Genomic DNA, 20574 nt, shown 5'->3' with positions numbered 1-20574 from the left:
TGACCCCATCCTCAGCCTATACCAGCAGGCTATTGGGAAACACAAGCACTTCTTACCTCTTAATCGCCTCGCTATTCATGTTGAATAAATTAGTCTGTTAATTTGAACTAAGCAAGCTGCTAAATCGTTCAGTTCACATCTTGCCTACATCTTGTCTAGGCTACTGTAGACTATCTGACATGAGATCTAGGCCTATCAGGGGGCTATTGGCTACCTGTCTTTATCTAAGCAAACCATGGAAAAATGTAATTACAATCATAAACCCAGATTTTTGTCTGTAGCCTATGTCCATTGAAATGATAAATCAATCTCGCAAATGGGCCATTTGTAGTCTTAACAGTTGGCACATAATAACAGCACAATTGCCAGAAAATAGCATTACATTCGTTTTTTATGTTCATCAAAGTTTTTGTTGCTCAGAGATTTCGAGATCCTCTGTCCAACTTTCTAAACTCAAACTCTCCAGTCGGATTTATCTGTAGTTATGGACATGCGCAAAGGGGATTTCTTTACCCCGTGTGCAAATGATCTGGCAAGTTCAATAAGGGTGAATTATCTTTTATCTTGTCACATATTCAAATTACTTTTTTACGTCATGTCATAGCTTGCAATAGTTATTATTTTGAGGAAACTCGAATTTTGCTTCTAAGGTAATTTCAAGTTACTATGATATTCCTTCTTAATTGGCTCGATAACGTTATCGGAGAAAACAAATTGTATAAATATGGCAGCAACTCTCTTACTGTGAATTTTTTTTAGGCTAGTTTCCAGGCATTTTGGGAGGTTTTAAGTGGTCATTGGTCTAGAGATTTTAGCTTGACCTGGCAACCCTGACCCTGATAGGCGAGGACTCGCTGAAGCGCACAATGCACATTGACAAGGGTTGTCTCACAGATCTTCAAATTTCTTATTTGTTTCCAAATGAAAGGTCGTTAGAGAATCGTTCTATTTTGTTTGTACTTGAAGACTGGTTACGATATATTTGGTTCAACCGGAAATATCGGCAAATAATTCAACTTCCCCGGACACAAGTGGATTACACTGTGGGCCGCTGAAGGAGTTGTCCTGCCAAGGGCTTGGTCGATACCCTCGTTAATGGAACTCAAGACTGCGGCTTCAGTAGGGCCTTGAATAATTTAGTTTTTAATGGTTGTGGAGCAAAAACAAATTAGTGTAGGGAGAGACATCGATAACACACGAATAGTGGGTGACTAAACAGTCACCATATAACGTCAGATTTAGTGTAAAAAAAAAAGTATTGTTTGTGCATTAGCTAGGTATCAAAAATAGCTCGCTACCCAACTACGGCTAGCTAGCTAGCTACGTCTTTCTTTCATAATTCAACCATTCGTATTGGGCCCATCGTCAGGCTGGAGCAAGTGTTCGCTTTACTGTCAGCTCCAGGGTAACAGCTAGTTGTGGATTTTGTGTTAATCAATACTTCGGAAGGTATTTAAATAATGTTTTTATTTACTATAACGTTGCCTACTCCGTGATAATTAGCTACTTTGCGTTTGCAATAAACTGGCTAGATAATTATTTAACTAGCTAGCTAATACTAGCATAATAAAGCACTTGAATACATTTAACGTTAGCTAGGTAGCAACTACCAAGTTAACGTAATTCTTATGTATGGCTAAAGTTGGCTACAAAAACAGTTAATCAAACTGTTTAACTAAAATCCTTGGAATACTTGTGGATGCACTAAATGAGCTAGTTATATAGATGCTATAAATTGGCAACAAATGATCTTGCTCTGGTGATTTGGCAGTGGCAGGTAGCTAACGTTATCGTTCGTTAGCTAGTTATCATTGGCTAATGTGCGGTTTGTGCGATTTAACTAGGTTAGCTAATTTGTCAACTCGTGCCGAAATTGTAATTAGAACGAGATGGGTGTGTATTTACATTGTAGCAGTACCTCACTAAATGTAACATTCGTATAAAATAGGTGTTTTTAGTTAATAACAACTAGCAAGTTAAGTTAGACAGCCAACTAGCGTTAGTCCTTTTTATTTACATACGCATATTTGGTTGTTGGCTTGCCAGCTAGCCTTCTTTGAGACTGCGAATTAGCCATGTCTTGACAGCTTAACTTGGATATACTTCTGCTGAACACACTAGCTAATACCACCAATTCTGGAAATACTGATTTCATCTTAGTGCATTGACATGACAGTCAAATTTAGCCGAGAGAAAGGCACAGATGCCATCCTGTCCGCAAAAGACACTAGTTAAATAGACTAACGTTACTTTTAACGCCATTTTAAACAGGGGCTCCGGTGTGGGCCTGTGTGGTGGTTAACTTTTGGCTAAGGAAAGTGCCTTCGACTGGGAGGGATTTTTAAAAGTGCCTTAGGTCAAACGGACTGGTGCTGTTTGTTTTGACATGGAAGGTCCGAGTCAAAGCAATGGGTTCAGACAGAGCCGACGCTCCCGTTCTCAACGAGACAGAGAGCGGCGCAGGAGAAGAGTAGACCTTGCTGAGCAGCGGGCCACATCGCCCTCCTCGTGCTCGGAAAAGGAGCTTTGCGGGCCAGGATCTGTACTCGGTCCTGGAGGTAGAGAATGTCGACCCGGGTTCGCCGGCCCCAGGAACAGGCCTCCTCGACGGAGGAAGCGCGAGTCGGTGTACTGTGAGGAGGACATCATCGATGGCTTCTCAATTGCCAGCTTCAACAGCTTTGAGGCCCTGGAGGTAAGTCTGTGTATTTCCTTGTGAGCACAATCCTACCCTACCACAATACTCATATGATGGACTTCAACTGTATCTAAATAACATTTGTCAATGGTCTCCACAGACGTGAATTGTCCTCCCTCAATCTCTTTACTTTAAACCCCCAGAGTCGATTTATGTGGCCCTGCATACATCTAATTAGCATAATAAAAACTACAATTAAAATCTGTCAGTTTAAGCTAAAGATGTTTTTTTGCATTGGATGCAATCTCAATCAACCGCATCTGCCGATGTTGCACTTCCGCATCTGTGGTGAAGGTTGGCAGAAGTAGTGTGTTTGTCAGACCATGAGACATCCGAAAATCGTTGTCACGAAACCTATCATGATCCCTCTATGGAAAGATGAGACTCACAAACCCGATGACGTTCAAGCAAGTTGGGACTCATCTGAAGTCGGTACAGCCGATCTGCCAACTTCTGTCTGTAGCTTCCGAACAGTTTGGGCTACTGGCAACCTACATGTTGGTTGTTTTGCTCTAGGACACTCACAAGACTCATCTGAAGGTCCCCTTACCAGTTTTTAAAAAATGAATGGAAGTATATATGGAGATTGTTTATTGCCAAAAATAAGGGGTCAAATTTAAGAATACTTTCCTGATCTTATCGCTCAGATATAGGACACACTTCAGAACAAACGTCCTTTTAGAATAAAAAATTAAAACAGATCTGTTTGTCCATGTAGTGAATCTGTTATTCAATGTGTTTGTATGGGCTAATAGCAGTTCATCCAATTGCTTATTGTAGTCTTAACATTTGGTACATAATAACAGCACAATTGCCAGAAAATAGCCTAACATTCATTTTTTTATGTTCATCCAAGTTTTTCTTGCTCAGAGATTGAGATCCTCTGTCCAACTTTCAAAACTCAAACTCTCCTGTCGGATATATCTATAGTTATGCTCATGCACAAAGAACTATTTTACCAATAAGGCACAGGGGGGGGTGTGGTATAAGGCCAATATACTACGGCTAAGGGCTGTTTGGCGCAATGCTGAGTGCCTGGGTACAGCCCTTAGCCGTGGTATATTGGCCATATACCACAAACCCCTGAGGTGCCTTATTGCTATTTATAAACTGTTTACAACGTAATTAGAGCAGTAAAAATACCTGGGTAGTTCGAGCACTGAATGCTGATTGGGTGAAAGCTGTGGTATATCAGACCATATACAACGTGCGTGACAAAACATTACTTTTACTGTCGTAATTACGTTGGTAACCAGTTTAGAATAGCAATACGGAACCCGCGGGGTTTGCAGTATATGGCCAATATACCACTGCTAAGGGCTGTATCCAGGCACTCAGCATTGCATCATGCTTAAGAACAGCCTTTAACCGTGGTATATTGGCCATATACCATACCCCCTAGTGCAAATGCTCTGGCAAGTTTAATAAGGGTGAATTATCTTTTCTCTTGCCACATATTAAAATGTACTTTTCCACGTCATGTCATAGCTTGCAATAGTAAGGCTAAATTCAAATTATCATAGCTAAATGATCCTTGGTATGACCTTAAAATAATTCCATATATAGTGCATTCAGATCCGTTTACTTTTTTCACACGTTGTTACGTTACATCCTTATTCTAAAATTGATGAATGTATTTTTTTTTCATCCATCTACACACAATACCATAATGACAAATTTAAAAACAGTTTTTTAAAAACATTTTTGCAAATGTATTCAGACCCTTTGCTATGAGACTCAAAATTGAGCTCAGGTGCATCCTGTTTCCATTGATCATCCTTGAACCACCAAGACTCTTCCTAGAGCTGGCCGCCTAGCCAAACTGAGCAATCGGGGGAGAAAGGCCTTGGTCAGGGAGGTGACCAAGAACCTAATGGTCACTCTGACAGAGTTCTTCTGTGGAGATGGGAGAACCTTCCAGAAGGATAACCATCTCTGCAGCACTCCACCAATCAGGCCTTTATGGTAGAGTGGCCAGATGGAAGCCACTCCTCAGTAAAATGCACATGACAGCCCGTTTGGAATTTGCCAAAAGGCAGCTAAAGACTCTCAGACCATGAGAAACCAGATTCTCTTGTCTGATGGAACCAAGATTAAACTCTTCGGCCTGAATGCCAAGCGTCACGTCTGGAGGAAGCCAGGTACTGCTCATCACCTGGCCAATACCACCCCTACAGTGAAGCGTGGTGGCCGCAGCATGCTGTGGGGATGTTTTTCAGCGGCAGGGACTGTGAGACCAGTCAGGGTCCGGGGAAGGATGAACGGCACAAAGTATAGAGGTCCTTGATGAAAACCTGCTACAGAGCGCTCAGGACATCAGACTGAGGCGAAGGTTCACCTTCCAACTGGACAACAACCCTAAGCACACAGGCAAGCCTATGCAGGAGTGGCTTCGGGACAAGTCTCTGAATGTCCTTGAGTGGCCCAGCCAGAGCTTGGACTTTGACAGAGCTTGAGAGGATCTGCAGAGAACAGGAGAAACTCCCCAAGCTTGTAGCGACATACCCAAGAAGACTCGAGGCTGTAATCGCTGCCAAAGGTGCTTCAACAAAGTACTGAGTAAAGGGTCTGAATACTTAATACTTTATTTTTATACATTTGCAAAAATGTCTCCACCTGTTTTTGCTTTGTCGTTATGGGGTATAGTGAGTAGATTGCGGGAAATCCACATTAGAATAAGGCTGTAACGTAACAAAATGTGCAACAAGTCAAGGGGTCTGAATACTTTCCAATTGCACTGTAGCTTAGACTGGGCTTAGACTGTAGAGGCTTAAAAGGACAAGTCCCACCTTGGAACTATTTTGGTTATCTCCTCACACCTCCAGGTGTGAATCAGTTGTGGATTGAGTTTCCAAAAATTCACAGTTCATTTACACCTTGTACACTTAGGTGAAGCAATCCGATCAATAACCACAATGAAAGAAATCAGACACAATGATCTTCTATGATGTGTTTCTTAACAACCTTAATTATTTGTGTACCAAGCACCCGGTGTCGATTACAAATAGCCTATGTTTATTAATCTGCTCGTCATTAGACCAACAATTCTTGTTGAATTGAAATGCCACACAATCCAGAATATAGCATGCTCTGAGGAGTTCAATGGCACAAATCCAGTATCCATGCACTGACCCATATGTCAACAGATCCTTCAAAGTGGAGTTTCTAAAACATGCAATGTCATTGTAACAGGAACTTATTGAGTCATCTGTAGGTTCCCTTACCAGTTCAGGCATCACTGACTGCTATTCATTTCCCCCGAAACATTTCTCAGTCAAGGCTTCCTCATTTGTTTTCTTTGGCCAATTTCAGTGGTAGGAATGTCCTTGGCGGTTGTCAAGGCAGAACATGGGCAGAGAACCTGTGTGGGACATTTTGGGAAATAATAGGGAGCCAATCAACACACTGTCAACGTTTCAGTGAACCAAATAGTTTTGTACTGCTTGTTTAACACTGGGATGGATGCATCTTCTCTCCAGATGGACTGCTCCATGAAGCCTACCCAGCGTGCCGCCATGCTCATGGGAAGGGGGAGCAAGAGGAAGAGGGGCCCGGAGGAGAATGGTAAAAGGCCCCCCTCAGAGCCCGAGGAAGGGGCCCCACCTAGCTTCTCCCGCAGCTGTTGGAAGAGGAGAAAGATTGAGGTAAAGGTGTGCCGCATGAGATGTTATATGGTGTTATATGTAGTTGTCATCTCACATTTGGGTTTGAAAGTAGCTTATTCAAAAGCAGACCATGTCTGGTCTGGATCCTGTTGGTTTTGTTTGTGGGAACTAGCTGGCCGAGCTCAAATATTCAGACTGTGAAGTCATAAACTTGTAATGGCCTAGTGAGAGCACTAGCTGGCTACACACACCTGTTGTTGAAGAGTAAAACTTACTAGTGACATCTTTTTAGCACCCTGTTGGCTGAGCTTGTGATGAGTCGATGGGGATTTATTAACTCGAGGTCAGACAGACATGAGGATAATTTCAAGTTGGTAAATACCATGTCGCTGGGTAAGCTATATCTAGAGTACTGGTCTTTGACACCAGATTTTCATGTGGTGTGCATCCCAACCTAGTGACCGTTAGCCTACACAGCAAGTATAATTTGGGAATTCAAGGGTGTTGTCAACTATTTTAGTACTGAAATTATTGATGCACCGATATGACTTTTTTGACCGATAACCAATATTTTCCTTGCCAGAAAAAAACAATACCGATATTTAAAATTTTAGGTGCCTTTTAAGCATTCTAGTACAGTTAAATAGTTAACACACACATCTCAGTGCAAGAGGCGTCACTACAGTCCCTGGTTCGAATCAAGGCTGTATCACATCCGGCTGTGATTTGGAGTCCCATAGGGCGGCGCACAATTGGCCCAGCCTCGTCCGGGTTTGTCTGGAGTAGGCCGTCATTGTCAATAAGAATTTCTTCTTATAGGACTTGCCTAGTTAAATAAAGGTTACACACACCACACTGACCAAAAAGTAATTTTTTGGGCATTTACATATGTCCCCATTACCAGTAAAATATAATCAAAACCTATTACTTTCACTTACTTGCTGTGCTGTTTCATTGTTCATTTGTTCAGTCGTTTCATTCTCAACCAGGATTTCTATGGAACGATGTTTGGGTCTTTGCGTGTCAAAAAAGATGCACATCAAATAACACTATTTGACGTGTTAAATAAGTTTGTCGACCAATCAGGACCTGAATATGACGTCACATAATAATTTAACGTGTTCATACATTTTTTACGTAGTTATAACACATTGATTACACTATCACTCGTATTTCATATGTCACAATGAGTCATCAATATGTATGCTATGATGCTGGTGAAGTTGTCTCGCRCACCTACAGTGCTGGTCATAAAAAAAGCTAGCTAGCTCATGGATGCAAACAATGTTCTTCCCCAAAAACATAGCAAAACGACAATCTGTTTCAGTAGCTATAGTTAGTTAGCTAGCTAACTATATAGCTAGGTGTCATCTAAAATAAACCTAATTTATAAGACAGTTCTTATTTGATTAATGGTGGTCGGACCCATCTATGTGAAGCTAGCCACAATAAGGATTAGCCACAATAGTGGACTTTGCGGTTAGCCTTCAAAATAAAAAAGTAGGTAATTGACAGTGATGCAAATGAATACAAATAGTAGAATTATGCCATAATAATTGAATAGATCATGCTAAACGAGGTTGGAATGTTATATAAAATCAACAAAAGACAATAATTTGTCAATTTGACATCTGTTGAAATCACACTAGATGTATTATGCTTTAGAATGGCTTTGGGGGCATACTTATTTCACTGTACAGCCTTACCTATGGATTGTGGATCAATGACATGGGGTATTAGTCTACTCTGTGACACCCAGAGAACATTAGCATCGTAGCTCTTATTGCGTGACTCTGAAACAACTGTGATTTGAACCACATGTACTGTCAACTTATGTGTAATGAACACTATTCCTGAGGAAAAACAATACTGTGTGGATGTTTTGGAGTCTGATAACTCTGAGGAGGACGTTGGGAAAAAATATCTTGGGTATATTGAGTAGAGGTCGACTGATTTTATGATTTTTCAACACCGATCCCGATTTATTGGAGGACCAAAAAAGCAGATACTGATTAATTGGACAATTTTAATTATATGTAATAATGACAATACCAACAATACTGAATGAACACTTTTATTTTAACTAATATAATACAGAAATAAAATCAATTTGGTCTAAAATAATTAATGAAACATGTTCAAATAATGCAAAAACGCAGTGTTGGAGACGAAAGTAAAAGTGCAATATGTGCCATGTAAAAAAGGCTAACGTTTAAGTTCCTTGCTCAGAACATGAGAACATATGATATCTGGTGGTTCCTTTTAACATGAGTCTTCAATATTCCCAGTTAAGAAGTTTTAGGTTGTAGTTAATATAGGCATTATGACGCGTCGACTATTTCTCTATGCCATTTATATTTCATATACCTTTGAATATTAGATGTTCATATAGGCACTTTAGTATTGCCAGCCTAATCTCGGGAGTTGATAGGCTTGAAGTCATAAACATCGCTGTGCTTCAAGCATTGTTAAGAGCTGCTGGCAAATGCAGTAAAGTGCTGTGTGAATGAATGCTTACAAGCCTGATGCTGCCTACTACTGCTCAGTCAGACTGCTCTATCAAATATCAAACCATAGACTTAATTATAATATAATAAACACACAGAAATACGAGCCTTTGGTAATTTATATGGTAAAATCCAGAAACTATCATTTCGAAAACAAAACGTTTATTCTTTCAGTGAAATATGAAACTGTTCCGTATTTTATCGAAAGGGTGGCAAATTAATTACGGTCTTTGTTAGGAAGAAATTATGTTCTCAACGATCCAGGCGGCCCAAACTGCTGCATGTACCCTGACTCTGCTTGCACTGAACGCAAGAGAAGTGACTTTCTCTAGTTAATATTGCCTGCTAACATGCATTTCTTTTAACTAAATATGCAGGTAAAAAAAAATATATATACTTTTGTGTATTGATTTTAAGAAAGGCATTGATGTTTATGGTTAGCTACATTTGTGCAACGATTGTGCTTTTTTCACGAATCCGCTTTTGTTAAATCATCACCCGTTTGGCGAAGTTGAAGTAGGCTGTGATTTGATGATAAATTAACAGGCACCGCATTGATTATATGCAGGACAAGCTAGTTAACATCATCAACCATGTGTCGTTAACTAGTGATTATGTGATTGTTTTTTCTAAGATAAGTTTAATACTTGGCTCCTTGCAGCCACAGGTCCTTTTGATGCTGCACTCGCGTAACAGGTGGTCAGCCTGCAACGCAGTCTCCTCGTGGATTGCAATGTAATCGCCCATAATTGGCATCCAAAAAGGGCGTTTACCGATTATGAAAACTTGAAATCTGCCCTAATTAATCGGCCATGCCGAATAATCGTTCGACCTCTAGTATTGAGTAGACTGATACCCCATTTCATTGATTCCCAATCCTTAGGTAAAGCTGTACAGTGCAATATGAATGTCAATACACACAATAGGCTGACTGGGGAGGAGATGTCACAGTCCCCTGATAAGAGCTACAACGCTAATATTTTCGTAAACGCTTCACGGTTGTGTTCTGTGGGTGTCACCGAGTAGACTGATACCCCATATCAATGCTTCACATTCCAACCTTGATTAACATTATCTAGTCTAAATGTGGGATGATTCCACCAATTGTAACCTTCTGCATCACTTTCAAATAGGTACTTTTATTTTGAAGGCAAACTGCAAATTCCACTATTGTGCCTAATCCTTATTGTGGCTAGCTTCACAACACATAACCCAGTCCGGTCGAGCGTCACTAGCCAGATTAAGCTAGCTGACGGCTTATAACGTTAGCTTTGGGCAACCGGGTTAAGTAGCTGGCTAGCTATTTATTTTCATGAACTGAAGTTCAATTTCAATAGGTGAACAACAAGTGGCTACCTAGCTAATATTTACTCACAAGGATTCCTAAATCATTGCTAAGAATAATGAAAATGACTGCAGTTTCTACTGGTCATTGTTTTCAGGCTGGTTATATTGGTGTTAGCTAGGTACCAAGCTAAAGCTAACTAGCTACCCCAGAAGTTGCGGTCAAACAAATAATGCTTTATTACCAACGCGGTGTTGTAAACGCATCGTTCGTGGCCGGTGTTTGCAGACTTTTTTTGGACAGCTTTGACAGTGCTACTGATAGTAGTGGTGGCGCTTGGCTTGCACGTGCAAATTCAGAACACACAACATTCTATAATAGAACTGTTATTTGACATTTCAAATTAAAAGCGTATTTAACGCGTCAAATAGTGTTATTGTCAAATAGTGTTATTTGACGTATCTTTTTTGACACGCGAAGACCCAAACGGTGTTTCGTAGTATGTCGTTGAAGGTAATAGCAGTGACACCATTACTCTAACTCCGGTAGGGAAACATCTGAAAAATAGCGCACTTGGTAGTGTGTACTGGTGCTCGACCAGTTGCGAAAGCCAACATCACCCACAACAGAGAACGGTTGATTGTCAAGGGCAATGAATTCCATTATCTTGGCGTTAATGGATTTTGCCTTTTGATTTGTCTTGCTTAAATGTTCTTACTCTTTCAAATGACTGCTCAACTTGTTGACTGCTTGATCCACACAGCAGACATTGTGGGCTAGGTTAGGAATGCTGTGTAGCGCAACATTTTACGTGGCGTCATTACGTCGTGTACCTACGTTATATAGGTATGCACGTCAGCTTTGACATCGGTTTTGCGTATCAGCGTTAAACTAGACATCGGGCCGATACGATGTTGGCATTTTTAGCTAATATTGTCTGATTCCGATATGTAAACCAATTCTTTTTCATATTTTTTATATTGTGCATCCCTACTATGTACATAGGGCAGCAGTCTCTAAGGTTCAGGGAAGGGTACCGGGTGGAGGCTGGCTAGTGGTGACTGTTTAACAGTCTGATGGCCTGGAGATTGAAGCTTCCAGGACCCAGTTGCACAGGGAGGGGTACAGACCCAGGGCCCTAAGCTTAGTGATGAGCTTGGAGGGCACTGGTGTTTAAGGCAGCTGTAGTCAATGAACAGCATTCTTACATAGGTATTTATCTTGTCCAGGTGGGATAGGGCAGTGCAATGGCGTCGTCCGTGGATCTGTTGGGGCGATATGCTAATTGTAGTGGGTCTAGGATGTCAAGTTGGAGGTGGTATGGTTCTTAACTAGCCTCTCAAAGCACTTCATGATGACAGAAGTTTGTGCTTTGGGGCAATAGTAATTTAGTTAAATTACCTTTGTTCCTGTACCCAGGAAAGCAAGGGTGGACATCTTGAAGCAAGTTGGGACAACAGACTGGGATATGGAGAGATTGAGTATGTCTGTAAACACTCCAGCCAGCTGGTCTGCACATGCTCTGAGAACGCGACTTGGGATGCCCTCTTGGCTGGCAGCCTTTCGAGGGTTAACACGCTTAAATTACTTACTCACGTCGGCCACGAAGAACGAGAGCACACAGTCCTCGTGATCGCCTGGAGCCTGTGTCGGCGGCTCAAAATTTTGTTCGAAACAGGCGAAGGTCTTTAGTTCATCCTGGAGCAAGGCGTCGTGGCTGGCTTTCCCTTTATAATTTGTGAATGGCTGTAGTCCCTGCCACATACATCTCGTGTCTGAGCTGTTGAATTGTGTCTCCACTTTGTCCCTGTACTGTCGTTTTGCCTCCGATTGCCTTACGGAGGTCGTAACTGGTCTGTTTGTACACGTCCATGTTCCCAATCACCTTGCCATGGTTAAATGCGGTGGTTCGTGCTTTCAGTTTTAGGTAAATGTTTTTTTGGTTTGGATAAGTTCTAATCATCAGTGGGAACAACATCCTCTATGCACTTCCTGACGAACCTATTCACAGAATGAGTGTATACGTTGATACTGGTCTCAGAGGCCACCAGGAACATTTCCCAGTCCATGTGATCAAAACAATCTTAAAGCATAGATTCTGATTGGGAGAATAGCAATGATCCATGGTCCGTGTTGCGCATGTACCATAGGAGATGCATTGATTAGTTTCGGTTGCAATTTCCTCGGATTTCCTTAAATAAAAGTCCCCAGCTACAATAAATGCGGCCTCCAATACTTTTGCAAGGCACTGTGTGTTGAAGGTGAATACCACCAATCTTACATATTAACTGTTATAATTTTTTTAGGGTGGGGGCATCCTCTTCTTGGAGACTGGCTACATCGTAAGTTTCTTTATACTTCTATCGATTACAATACATAATATGACCATAGAATACAGCTGCGTCCTATAATTGTAGTTTATGAATGTTGTGGCACACCTAAATGTTGCTTTTTATGTTATTTTAGTGTGACACAGAGAGCGAGTCAGCAGATAAGGTGGGTACTGTTTGCATCAAACCGCATACAATTATGATTGTTGGGAGAGCAGTGTTTTTCCTGCTTATTATTGGGTTTAGATTTATTTGTGTTTTCCTCATCTCATCCCCTAGGCCTCCGACAGTGACATGGGGCCAATATTCATTGTCAGCACCAGGAAAGGTAAAATGCAGTTCTCCTCTTCCCATATCTGTATGCCTTTGCTTTATAAATATGCTCTCGTCATTTGGCGTTTCTTTTTTTTATCCCAGTATACACTTATTTCAAAATATGCTGTGTCCTTTCTTAGAACAGTTTTTTTCCCTTCACGTTTTTGTTTAAGTGCAGTTCTTTCTCGGCCTGTAGTTTTGGAACCTATCCCTGTGAGCATGGCCTCTATGGGCAAAGGCTGCCCTACACTTCCGCTGCCAGGCCGCTGTGGCCTCTCCCGGCTGGCGGTCACCCCGCGCGTCTCTGGCCTGGAGCGCAGCCAGGAGAGGAGTCTGGAGCCGCCTTACCCCGAGCCCCTGTCTACCTCACCCTCCTTCTCCTGCCTGCCGTCCCTCTCCCCGGCCATGGTCGCACGGCCCGGACAGCTCAACGGCAGCAGCGATGGCCTTCGCCACAGCGCCCACCACAACCCCAGCCCGCCGCACTCCAAACACAAGTCCTTCCTCACCTTCCCCGGGCGACACCCATCCATCTACAGCATGGGCATCAACAACAGGTCAGTCACTGCCAGATCTGCCTAATAGTCAGCATTACTACTGCAGTAAAAATACTACTTCTTCCACTTTTATAAAACAACTGACAACTTTTTTTGACTTGCCTGGTTAAATAAAGGAAAAAATGTCAAATCAAGACTGCTGACGTAAGCACACATTTTCTTAAGGAAATTTATCTTTTCTAGTCAACTTCTCTCTCTCTTTAGGAACAGTACATCAGTCAAGCCCCCATCCTCTTCTGCTGCTTCTTCCTCGTTGTCTATGCGACCCCCAACTCCCTCTTCCAGTATGTCGATGTCCCTAATCAGAGGTCCAGCGTCATCAGTATCTCTGCGCCCCCCTTCACGTGCTGGCTCTGGTGCCATGTTCACCCCCTCCCCTGGGCTTCCCCCTCCACCTCCTCTCCTCACTTCCCACTCAGGAGCAGGTACTGTACACCAATGGCACCAATGTGTATTGCTATTCACCTTTTTTCACAGCCTTAGTCAGATCTTCAACCATAATTGCAAATCTGTGCGTTGTTATTTATCAATCAGGTCTACTGCTAGCTTCATTTGGGTTCTTGGACAGCCTACTGTCACAGTGTTGTAAAATTAGTTATTTGGGCTCCATATCCACCTATTTAAAATATATTCTCCATTCCTCTCCATCTGTCCCACTACTGCAGACCAGGACCTGCTGCGCCAGGATCTGCTGCGCCAGGGCCTGAACTCTCACTTCCTGGCCTCGCAGGATCGCGAGGGCCGCCGCAGCGTACCTGGGGCTGAGCTCAACGGTGGCGGGCCAGGCCTCTCTACTCCCGGTGGCCCATCGGGGGCCAGCCCCAGCTCGGGCTCCTCAGGCCGCTCCTCCCAGGCCCAGCCCGGAATTCAGCCCCTGGCCTTCCAGTTCCACCAGCACAATCACCAGCACCAGCACACACATACGCACCAGCACTTCACCCCCTTCCTGCATCCCACCCCCTCCGCACCACCGCCTCAGCACCTGGTAAGCGATTACATTCTACCCTGTGAAATTGGGTTTCATAGAGCAGCTTCTGCTTTGAAATGCCAGTGTTGTGAATTTGTCATTAACCGCTTTTTGTGTTTTGTCTTTTAGTTTGAGAAATATGGCAAGATGGAGGGGCTCTACAGAAACACTGTGAGTTTACGTTTACATGCTCCAGAATTGGTTTGGTTATACATTGCTGTGGTGGTTGTTGAGATGAATGTGGTAAGACTTAGGCAGAATGGGGTCTGGGGTGTGTAGTTTTAACCAGCCTCTGCTTGTGTGTGTGGCTGATTTAGTTCTTTCCACAGTACCCTCCTCCCCCAGTGCCAGGCATCCAGCCCGTGCTTCCTCCCAATGGGCCCTTCAGCTCTCTGCAAGGAGCCTTTCAGCCTAAGGTGAGTGGAGCTTTAGCTACATAAGTCAATGGATGATATGTCATGTAGTGTCTGGATGACAAACTGTTTGCTGTGTTTTGATGCAGCCCCTTGTCCCCCAGGGAACAAGTCCTGAGATTACAGCTCGACTGGGGGTTGTGCCTCACCACCTGCAGCCCAAAGACCCCAGGGTAAGATGCGCAGTATAAAATGACCTTTTTGGAATATATGATGACTATGGTTACAACTGAAGCTTGTAGTCTAGGATTGAGCTGGGATCGATGGACAATGCACATGCCTCTAAAAGCATTATGTGCAAAGACTTGGGCCTAGTAGTCAGTGCAGGAAAGTGTGAATAACAAATAGTATAAAAAGAGTTTAAAATCTTAATAAACATGGTTTACTATTCTTTTTTTTGTTTAGCTAACTGATCCATTTGGGACATCGTTGAAAGTCAGTAATGTAAGCAAAGCCAGATGCTTCATCATCACTTGAATACTTCATTTTTGAAAGTATTATGATACTGTACCGCTTTTTTTCTTACTCACTTTTGGTCATGACTGCTACATTTCAAAACTATTTGACTAAACGCCCTTGCACACCGTGTCTGATTTCTTCCAACTTTTGGCACACCTACTGTGAAACTCCCTGCAACTTTCCATCATTACTCATCTCAGAATCAGACGTTTAAAAAAAAGTTTTATTCGTCCAGGAAAAATAAACCGACCCATAATATATTGTTTATTACTGACGCTTGCCTTACTAAATTGTACCCCCCCACAATTCTAATGTTGATGAACATTTCATATGGCAGACATTAACACCATCGCATCTGACTCGGTGTGCAAAGGCCTTGAGTCTTACTGCAAGCAAAACAGGGTCACCGAGTCAATAATGTGTTTTTGTCTACACAGAAACCAGGGAAGTGGTGTGCTATGCATGTACGTGTGGCGTGGATGATTCTGAGACATCAGAAGAAAGTGAAGGTGGGATTTTTTTACTACAATTCAATCTGATCCTATCAATTGTGATTTTTATCAAATAAGTAGAAAGTATTTCTGATTTAATTTGACCACTGAAGCATCTTAAACATTATCGGATGTGATCAACTCATCCCAAAAAATAATACTGGTCAAGTTGTCCATGTTTATTGAAAAAGCTATGGTCATTGCATTGACTGACCACTGTCCTCTCTCAGCTGATGCAGGCTGATCCGCACAAGCTGGACTTCCGTAACGAGATGCTGGCTCGTCTCCCGGGCGCCGGGGGCCTGGGCACACTGGGGCCCCTTGGTGGTGGCCTCCCCTCTGCCCACGACCTTAACCGACCTACCAGCCTCTTTACAGCCACTGGTGGGTGCTTGTTTTGTGTAGCAAGATAATGTTTGAAGAAAAGGTGCTGCAATTGTATTCACCATGAGTATAAAACTATGGGCTTTTTAAAGACCTCAGGCACAGAGGAAAGATTCCTTGACATTGCAAATAGTTAATAAATTATTTATAATTTTTAGTCTCCTTTTTCCCCCCCCCATCAACGCCCCACCTCTTTCCTCACTCCAACTGTGCTCTCGACTGCTTCAAAGGGCGCATCTGTACCACTTGCACCCTCAGTAAACATTTCTCATTTTGATTCACCCACTCAAGGAACTGATTTGCCTACTCACAGGTCACTAAAACACCTTATTAGCCTAGATATTAAATTGAAAGCGTACAAACTCTTCAGCATGTGACTCTAATAGGCCCCAGTGAGTCTGAACACTAGTAGTGAATATTGCCAGAGGTCTAATGCTGTAAGGCTTGTGTCCGCATCAGTCCTGATGTTTATATGCTTATGTGTTGCAGATCCGTACGGCCGCTCACCTCCGTTCACCCCTCTCGGAGCCCTGGGCTCTGGTGCCTTCGGGGGACTGGGCAGCCCTACGCTGGGTGAGTCACCATTTCTCTTCCTCAAAAAAGAAGCATAGTTTGTCTTTACTCCTTTGTCCTTACTCTCCACTAAAATGACTAACTTTATTCTGTATCCAGCTAACAGCTCGGTGTTTGGCCACAAGGAGCCTCCTGCCGTCGGGGGCTTACCCAACCCTCATGACCCCTGGAACCGACTGCACGGTGGGCCTCCCCCCTTGGCTGGCCCCAGTTGGGCCAAGGGGGCTGAGAAGAGGGACGAGCGGGACACGGGGAAGGACATGGAGAGGAGAGACATTATTCACATCAAAGATGAGAAAGACAGGTGAGACACAACAGCCTCGACTATAGTTTATCGACTTAGTTCCTAAATATGCTTTTTGAACTCTGACTTATCTTTCTATATTATTTTTCAGTTCATGTTACTCTTAACAAATTCAATACTGGAATTGAATACCTCTCCCCAACCATCCTCTTATCTTTTTTCAGAGACAATATGCTATATGGTCGTCAACCTGTGCGGATGTCTCCAGTGGCCCCGGCCCTCACTCTCCAGCAGCACCGCAGCAGCACCCCTGTCTCCCACATCAACGGGCACGGGGGCCCTCTGGGAGGCCCCGGCGGTCTCACTGAGGATCTGACACGCAGAGATGGAGACAAAAGACTGCTCCTCTCAGTCTCCTCCAGGCCACCTCCTCTAGGCCCTTCATCCTCAGCAGCTACAATAGACAGAGACAGACCTCGCTCCTCCTCTTCCTCTGTGCTGACGACTCCTCCGCCCTCTGGACCCGGCGCCCCCTCCCCCTTGGATCTGTACCCCCGTCAGCAGCCCGCAGCGCTGCACGGCCTCCACAGCGAACCCTCTCACTCATCACAGAGAGAGGGAGGCCCCCATGCCTCATCCTGTTCCTCAGCCACGGTCACCTCTCTGTCCCAGGGCAAGAAGCCTGACCGGACCAACACCCCGGTGCCCAAGCCTCCCCCCCTCTTTCCCCCAGTCAAGGTCAAGGAGGAAAGGAAGGAGGAACCAGAGCTCGTGCCAATCTCCTTGCCACCGCCTCTGCCCCCCAGCCACAACTACGACAGGCCCAACAGCCGCCCTCACCACCACCGCTCCGCCACCCCCTCTTCTCTCTCTCTGACTTCCACGCCCGGGGTGCCCCTACCTCCTCCCACCCCGCACAACCCTCACCATCACCTCTCCCTCCTGGAGCGCTCCCGAGCGCAGGCCGCCATTGAGGCTTACCTGGGGAGCACACAAGGGGGTGGGGGGATTGTAGTGGGTCCAGGGGGGGAGAGGTTCTCCACCCACCCCCATGGCCCACCCCAGGGGCACGGCCAGCACCCCCACAGCTTCCAATGGGACCCATGGAGGGAGCTGGCTGCCCAACAACAGCAGCAGCAGCAACGCCGAGAGGCCATGGCCCTGCGTTCGGACCCCCACCTGGCGCTGCGCTCCGACCCCCACCTTGCCCGGCTGCTCCAGGCCCAGCACGCCCAGCGCTTCCTGGAGGCCGAGAGGGCGGCAGCCTTGGCAGCAGCTGTGGCTGCCAACAACCCTCACCACCACCCTCCTACCTCTACCTCCTCGGTCCGCCAGGAGTTTGGCCTGATGGCCCACCACTTTGACCGCCCTCCCCAGCTGGGGCCCCCAGGTGGCGGCCTAATAGATGAGCAGCAGCGCGCCCAGATCCTAAGGGAAGACTTTGAAAGGGCACGCTACTTCGGGATGCACGCTCACCCGCACCTCTCGGGCTCCCACCACCCACCGGGTTCTCACGCAGCCCACCTGGAGCAGCTGCACGCCGGGATGCTCTCCCACTCACATCTCCATCAGCCTGGAGCCTCCAACTCCTCGCCCCACCACCCCGGCCTCTACTCCCGCCTGGGGCCTCTCCACACTCACCACGTGCCTAATGGCATCCTGGCCAAGACCCCTGCTGGGCTGGTGGGGGCACTGTCCGTAGGCGCCCCCCCTCCGCTCATTCCATCTGTGACAAGCAGGTCTTCCACCCCGACCCGTAGACTGGGTGGGCCGGGGGACTTGGCACTGTACAGCTCTCACAAAGAAGGCGAGTCCAGATAGTACAGGAACACACCGGAGGAGTAGTAGGGAAATGTCAGGATTACTGTGCTGCTCTCACTGTTTCCTGTAAGATGGAACACCTTTTAGGAACTACTACACACAGCTTACTCAGGCTCTAGACCAATCACGGTCTCAACACCCCCAAATGGTATTGCTGGTTGATTGGGTCGAAGGCGGTGAAGGGAAGGGATACAGAGATTTGTCAGGGTGACTCGGTACATTTATCCACAATGGTTCTATCAGTGCAATTTTAAGGTACATCCTGGTGTGTTATTATTTTAAGGTTTGTTTTTTCCATATGAGAGATATATACAATAATGATAGCTGTATGAAGAGGCAGAGGCTTTTCCAATTGAATATGATCAGGTTTGACGCAAGCTTTTTCAGGTTGGGTAAGATGAACTCCTAGAGAGATGTGCATATTTTGTACATGTGAATGGTTCATCCTCTCGTTCTAAGTAATGATCTATAAATCCCTCATGTTGGGCTGTTTTCTGGATGAGAGCTGAAGAATTATGGTAGAACATAGCGCTGGGACGATACCAAGGGGCAACATTTTTCCATGGCCAAAATTAAAACACACAGCAGACCAAACTCTTTGGTCCGTTAAAAACCTGCCATGTGTAAAATATTGTGTGCTATAGCTTGGAGATAATTTTTTGACTCTGGATAACAACAATGTTTGTTTCTAACATTTAGGGCTATTTGTCTAAAGAAGTTTAATCCGCTTCGTGTTTTGTTTTCTTGCCACGATACTAACGAGTATCATGACACTGGTATCGTCCTGGCCCTAGTAGTATATTTCTATGGTTTTCTTTTTTTGTGTCCTCTGTTATTGTGAAAAGACTGTAGATTACCGATGAAACTTCTGAAGATTCTAAATCGATAAAGAACCATACGCTTCTGTACTTCGGTTCTCCGCTCCTCCCAAAAAATGACCCGCTCCCCTCAACTTCACCACTCCTCTGTGCTCTATGAACCTCTGTTCCAGCTCTTGTATTTAAAATAATGATGTTATGAACTGTGCGGCCACGGTGGACAATGTCTAAAACTGAAACTTTCCCATTCACCTTTCTGACTCGACATTATGAGCAGGACCAGTAGTCTAGTGAAATTGCCTTTGTAATTATTATTATTATTATTGTTAACATTAATTATCTTCTATAATGATAATAAATATATTCACTGTTTTTTATGTTATTTGTCAGTGTTTTCAGGTATCACGAATGCACTCCCCTGTTAGTAACAAATTAAAGTTGTTCCAGATCAGGCAGTAAAAGTTTTTGTATGACTGAGAAAGGAAATGCTTGTGAACGTGAGTAAGACGCAACCATAAAAACCTCTGGCCTCTTCATGGATCAGATCTTTGAATACACTGAGGGAGCTTTGTGTTTGTGTCACATCACATTTTGGACTATGAACGCCTGCCGGCAAGTCATTTTCACAGGGATGTTCAATGAACAGATAAATTATGTACGTGGAAGAATGGGACATCTACTGGACGATTGAGAACATAATTCGTAGACTTGTGCGTACTACACATGACTGGACTGAGAGGAGGAAAATACATTTGGGTCGATTATTTTAAGACCATTTTATACCTTTCAAACCCCTTCTAGAGACCACAAAGATGAATTATTAAATGAATTGTTGGTTACTTGATTGTGTGGGTCTTGTTTGTTCTGGTGCCTAAAAGAGTTCATCCACTTATTTTATTTAACAAAGCAAGTCAGTTAAGAACAAATTCTTATTTACAGTGACGGCTTAGGAACAGTGGGTTAACTGCCTTGTTCAGGGGCAGAACGGCAGATTTTTACCTTGTCAGCTCGGGGATTCAAACTAGCAACCTTTCGGTTACTGGCCCAACGCTCTAACCACTAGGCTACTACATGCTGCCCCCTGACCACATATACTTAGATGTGATC

The 20574-nt window shown here is 44.2% G+C and overlaps 1 protein-coding gene across 6 annotated transcripts; it reads left to right on the top strand.

Moving 5' to 3' along the window:
- The first annotated feature begins 810 nt into the window (after positions 1–810).
- On the top strand, positions 811–20306 carry LOC111967656 (autism susceptibility gene 2 protein). Of its 6 annotated transcripts, none has more exons than XM_070444831.1 (17): positions 811–2695; positions 6178–6342; positions 12402–12437; positions 12562–12591; positions 12705–12753; positions 12919–13297; positions 13502–13722; positions 13963–14282; positions 14394–14435; positions 14594–14680; positions 14767–14850; positions 15083–15121; positions 15574–15645; positions 15858–16011; positions 16501–16584; positions 16684–16888; positions 17053–20306. In XM_070444831.1, exons 1-17 carry the CDS (start codon positions 2387–2389, stop codon positions 18647–18649), a joined length of 3873 nt encoding a protein of 1290 aa, XP_070300932.1. In that variant the 5' UTR covers positions 811–2386; the 3' UTR covers positions 18650–20306. The 6 variants fall into 6 exon arrangements, with proteins under 6 accessions (XP_070300932.1, XP_023848638.1, XP_070300933.1 ...); XM_023992870.2 differs by having other exon boundaries at positions 812–2695; positions 12937–13297; positions 14582–14680; XM_070444832.1 differs by having other exon boundaries at positions 812–2695; positions 14582–14680; positions 14782–14850.
- Positions 20307–20574: the final 268 nt, after the last annotated feature.

This window comes from Salvelinus sp. IW2-2015, linkage group LG8, assembly GCF_002910315.2.
Source record: "Salvelinus sp. IW2-2015 linkage group LG8, ASM291031v2, whole genome shotgun sequence".
Classification (NCBI taxonomy): Eukaryota; Metazoa; Chordata; class Actinopteri; order Salmoniformes; family Salmonidae; genus Salvelinus; species Salvelinus sp. IW2-2015.
This window is presented reverse-complemented; position numbering and strand designations above follow the sequence as displayed.

Coding starts and splice junctions, on each gene's coding strand:
- LOC111967656 (XM_070444830.1), top strand. CDS start 2,387: ATGGAAGGTCCGAGTCAAAGCAATGGGTTCAGACAGAGCCGACGCTCC. Junction 13,298..13,501: donor AGCATGGGCATCAACAACAG/GTCAGTCACTGC, acceptor CTCTCTCTTTAG/GAACAGTACATCAGTCAAGC. Junction 14,436..14,581: donor AGGGGCTCTACAGAAACACT/GTGAGTTTACGT, acceptor TGGCTGATTTAG/TTCTTTCCACAGTACCCTCC.